Raw genomic sequence first — 4,927 nt, forward strand, 5'->3', positions numbered from 1 at the left:
TTTGCACACTTTTCAAAGTAATAGACTCAGGGCAGTATCAGTTTCTTAGAAGGGTATTTTACAACTCCAGAAATATTCAACCATTCAATTTCCAGATCATTCTTAATAGAAGCCCTAATTCAAGCTTTCAGTCAATTAAGTTTTAAATATATTACAGAAAACTGAGGATAAAGCAGCAATAAGCCACAGCTGAAAAAAACCTGATTTAATTTCCTGTAGAAGTTTCTTGTGCTGTTTTGGCTATAAGCTTAAACATAAGAAAGCCACATGTAATTATTTATTTATTTGTTTGTTTTAAATGCAAGCCTGCCCTCTTGTGTGAGCCTGAGATTTAGCACAACTACAGGCAAGGAGAGAGGCAGGAAGACCAAAACTATCTCCTGACTCTCTAAAAACCACAAACCCCCCAGTTCAGAACTTAATGCCCTCTCTGCAACAGGAATAACAACAAAGTGCTTTCTATTTGGCTTGTTATCTGCTAACCTAGAATCAATTTGCAAATATTTAAGTGCATAGGTAATTTAGGAATTAATCTCTTCCATCGCTTTTTGTCTAGAGACAAAAGGAGAAAATGTTTTTCTCTGTCTGACTGACAAAAAAAAAGGAGAGGGAAAGTCCAGCCAAATCATGAGAGTTTCTGTTTAGTTTCTTAAGCTTTACCCCAGTCAGAGTGAAAGGCATCCACTCCCTTGGGAGGAGGAGGTCTGAGTCACAAGTGACTTGCAAAAGCCCCTGAAGACAACACAAACCTGGCACTGACAAGATCCTAAACCCCAATCACCGACACTACCATGAGTATCATCCACCCCACACGGCTCACACTCAGCACAAGGCATAAACATTTAACCAGCTGAGTGAAATTCAGATGTTTCACCCCCAGAGAAGTCAGGCAGTAAAGAGGAAACAACACCTACTTGCGGAGGTGCTCGTGCTCCTTCAGGAACAGCTCTGTTCTCCTGTTGTTCACGCCAGAGCTGCTTTTATACGACCTAAAATCCAACAGAACAGAACCTCACTGAGAACTGGGAACTCAAGGAACTGTTTTTGCTTTATTCAGAGCACAGGCAAGCGAGCTATGCCAAGCACTCTCTGCACCTTCTCCCTCTGAGGACAGTCCCACACCTTTGCTGTACCAACACAACTTACTCGATGTCTTTCCGTACTGATCCCAACAGATTCTCCCTTTCTCGTATTGCCAAGAAGTTTGCTTTGGTTTTGTGGAACTCGTGTGTATAATCCTGTAATAACAAACAGTTATCCCAAAATTAGGGTCCTGAGGTCAACTGAGCAACACAACACACCCACAGGGGATCCAGACACCTTTTAAATTGTCAGTTGTTCTCTAATACAAAGTGCAAGATCAACTCAGGAATTTAACAGCAAAAATGCTGGAAGTTAACCCAAAGTATTCCTACAACTCACTGCTCTTAGAGTTGCTAAATTTGATGGCTGCAGCTACAGCTGTGGAGGGAAACCCACTGCAATTCCTTCTCCCAGTTTCAGATACCCTCACCTTTCTGATGAATTGTTTTGTGTTGAAATTTCCCATCAGAAGCCCTAATAAAACCTACTTCTTTGGTGTGGTGAAGACATTCTTGAGTTTATTCTATCATTACACCAGATTAATAAAAAAAGTCTTTTCTGAACAATAAAGATGACTGCTATTTTTAAGATGCACTTTTACATTTTAAACCATTTCAGGCAGGCGGTACTTCTCAAAACACAATTTAACTGGCAGCTGGTGTGCACCAAAACCACTGTAACCATTCATACAAATGCTACTGCTTTTCACACTGTGTATGGATTGCACAGATACCAAACTGTACACAACCAGCCAAATAAAATATATGCATTTTAACAGAACTATACCATGAAAATATGGTTAATTTATAGCACTGACTGGTAGCTTTCACCATCACATTTCCTTCATCTCCATTGAGAAGCTTAGGAGCTTTTACAATCATGTTTTCTGAAGTGTGATGCTCCCTTGCACATTGTTACATGACAAGCCACATAGACAAGGTAATTCATTTCATTTCCCCTTTTGCTATATAAAACCCACCCACACAAGGCAGCACCCTTTATTGTTCTTTCTCAGCTAAGTTCTAGTCACCAATATGACATAAAAAGCACAATTTTCTTCAGCTCAAAGTTCAGCGTGAGCCTGGAGAGAAGCGAGATGGAATCAGTGGCATTCACACCTCCTGGTGAGACACTAATAATTATTATTTTAGCCAAAGAAAGACCAGAAAGGCAGGGAGGAGGCCCCTCTGTTACCTGCAGGATGTCCCTGTGGCGCTGCAGCGTGTGCATCAGCGCCGCGTTCAGCGACGGCACGCCCGCACTGTTGGTGTACTCTGCCATCTTGTCATTTATCCCAGTCAGCTGCAGGAGGAAAAACACCCCAGGAAATGAGAAATGGCTTATTCTTGCAAGGAAATCACAATGCACAAACTGAAGGAGGCAGCTAGACATGCACACCTTGTTTAATACCCACACTGGGATTTCCTAATGTCTGTCACAGAAATCCGGACTGGGATGCTGCCTAAATGCTGAAATCAACCCAAAGTAACTCGAGTTACCTTTCCCAGAAGTTGCTCAATCTCCACAGCCATGGTCTCAAACATTCTGTCCTGGCTTGATCCATTTAATAGAGGAGTTGTGTCAGAGCTAAGGAGAAGAGGAGGAGCAGTTACTGAAAAGTTGCATCATTTCATGAGTGCCAGAATTAAGGAAACACCAGTGACAGGGGTTGGAAAGCTCCACTATACCCAGGTTTGCTAGAGATTAAATAAACTCTGAAAAATTACATTTTCTTATTGTGCATGGATTGAACTCCTATCTGAACAGAAGACACTGCATCACCTGCAGGAAATAAATACCACCTCTCCTGGGAAGAGATGCCTGACACCACACACCTGTCTGGTACCAGTGTCCTCCTCCCCTCCAGCTTTTAATCTTCATTTATTTATTTACTAGCAGGAGAGAGCACTGCACTCTTAGCATGTTACTCCAGCAACATAATCACACCTCAATAACAGTGTTAGGACAACCTGTGACCTATTAAGCAATCACTGTCCTGCAGAGCAACACAGACCACACATTTATCACAAGTAGTTTCACACATTCTTCCCTACTTGCTTATAAACTGAAACCACAAGGGAAAGTCACATCTCAGACCAGCCTGCAGAACTGTGGCAACTAACACCCTTCAGAGACCACTCATGGCTCTGGTAATCTGTCTTGAGTGAGAGAAGTTGGTTTGGCACAGGACAGCAAAAATAACGAAAACAGTTGGATTACACGGCAAGTAACAGCACAGAGACAGAAACAAAAGTGAAACTAGGGCTGCTCAAGAGTAACATTATCATTGCTGAGGTGCTCTCAGGCTTCCAGACCTGTAAATTGAGGGAGAGGTACAAAATAGATTCAGTTATTAAATAAAATAAAATATAATATTTTATTTATTTATATAAAGTTATTATTATTTATTATATTTATTTAGAATATCAAGACACATGCCTAAAGCAGCAACACCCACAAGGGATATAGTTAATAAGGAAAGAAAAGGTTGCAAATGGAAAAAGAGGTTGATAATTCCTGCTGTGGAATTGCAGGGAAGAGCTCACAAGTAGCACACCAGCCAACCTGGGAGGCATAAAGCTAAATTCCCCTTATACTGAAGTCCCTGAAAACCTCCTGTTAGTTTAATACAAGAAAAACTCAGAATTAAGCCAGCGTAACAAGCATTAAAAAGCTCACTGATCCCACACAGAACAAAATCCAGCTTTCCCCAGTGACCTGTCACCCACAGCCTGACTCACACTCCAACATCACATCCAGAGTGACACCAGCAGCAAGAACCGCTGAAAGCTCCCCGAGAAGCCAAGCCTTGAGAGCCACAGGTGGGACCAGCACCCAGCAAACGATAAAACCCCACCAAGCACCACAGGCAGCGTTTAAAACATAAAGAAACGGGCTAGTACCTATACCTGTCGCGTCTTCCGTCTCGGGAGCTGCTGTAGCTGGTGCAGAGCTTGCTGAAGGAGACCAGCTTCAGGTCCAGCTCGTTCTCCAGCTGCCTCGCCTGCTTCCTGAGATCTGCAGGGGCCGGGGGACAGTCACGGACCCGCCCGGGGACCCCGCACCTCCGCGGCTCCCGCCCCGCAGCAAGAGAAACACGCAGGGGAGAGGGGACCCTCGTGGCCGGGGCAGCCCCCGGGCCGAGGGGAGGGCGCGGCTGGGGACCCGCAGCCCCTCACCCGCAGCCCGGGAGGGTCCGGCGGGGCCGCGGGCTTCATTCAGCAGGCACCGGCGCCTCATGGCTGACAGGCCGGCACCGCCCGCGCCCGCCCGGGACAGAGCAGAGGGGTCCCGGCAGCGGTCCCGCCCTGCCGTGCCCGGGCCGTGTCCCGGGGCCCCGCAGCCGCCCCGTGCCCGCCGCCCCCCGCCCCACTCGCCTTCCCAGTAGTTGCTGCTCCCCGCCGCCATCTTTGTTGTCCAACGTCAGCGCGGGCCGGGCGGGGCAGAGCGGCCGGGAGGAGCGGGGCAGGCCGGGCCGGGCGGGCCTCCTGCGGCAGCGCCGCACAGCGGCCGGGCGGGGAAATACCGCTGCCGGTGTCCGTGCTGATCCCGTTCCCCCAGCCCCGACCCCGACCCGCTCCCCATCCCAATGCCGCTCCTCCAGCCCCGATCCCCATCCCAATGCCGCTCCTCCAGCTCCAATCCCCATCCCAATGCCGCTCCTGCAGCCCCGATCCCCATCCCAAAGCCGCTCCTCCAGCCCCAATCCCCATCCCAGTGCCGCTCCTCCAGCCCCAATCCCCATCCCAATGCCGCTCCTCCAGCCCCAGCCCCGACCCCGCTCCCCCGGCCCTGCCCGCCCCGTTGTAAGGAAGAACGAGAGAACGCACGTGGACATCAAAAT

General features: G+C 47.9%; 1 protein-coding gene across 2 annotated transcripts in view; it reads right to left on the reverse strand.

Annotated features, from left to right (window-relative positions):
* The window catches only part of GOSR1 (golgi SNAP receptor complex member 1), a 28,097-nt gene extending 23,597 nt beyond the window's left edge, over positions 1-4,500 (reverse strand). The window contains exons 1-6 of one of the 2 annotated variants that reach the window (XM_084219167.1): positions 4,461-4,500; positions 3,993-4,101; positions 2,583-2,670; positions 2,278-2,385; positions 1,147-1,238; positions 915-989 (exon numbers count right to left, since the gene is read on the reverse strand). In XM_084219167.1, coding sequence (XP_084075293.1) covers positions 915-989; positions 1,147-1,238; positions 2,278-2,385; positions 2,583-2,670; positions 3,993-4,101; positions 4,461-4,491 — 503 coding nt within the window. In that variant the 5' untranslated portion in view covers positions 4,492-4,500. Of the gene's footprint in view, positions 1-914; positions 990-1,146; positions 1,239-2,277; positions 2,386-2,582; positions 2,671-3,986; positions 4,102-4,460 lie in introns of both variants that reach the window. The other variant, XM_084219166.1, reaches the window with a different exon arrangement.
* Between the last annotated feature and the right edge of the window lie 427 nt (positions 4,501-4,927).

This window comes from Fringilla coelebs (genome assembly GCF_963513975.1).
Source record: "Fringilla coelebs genome assembly, chromosome: 20".
Lineage (NCBI taxonomy): Eukaryota > Metazoa > Chordata > Aves > Passeriformes > Fringillidae > Fringilla > Fringilla coelebs.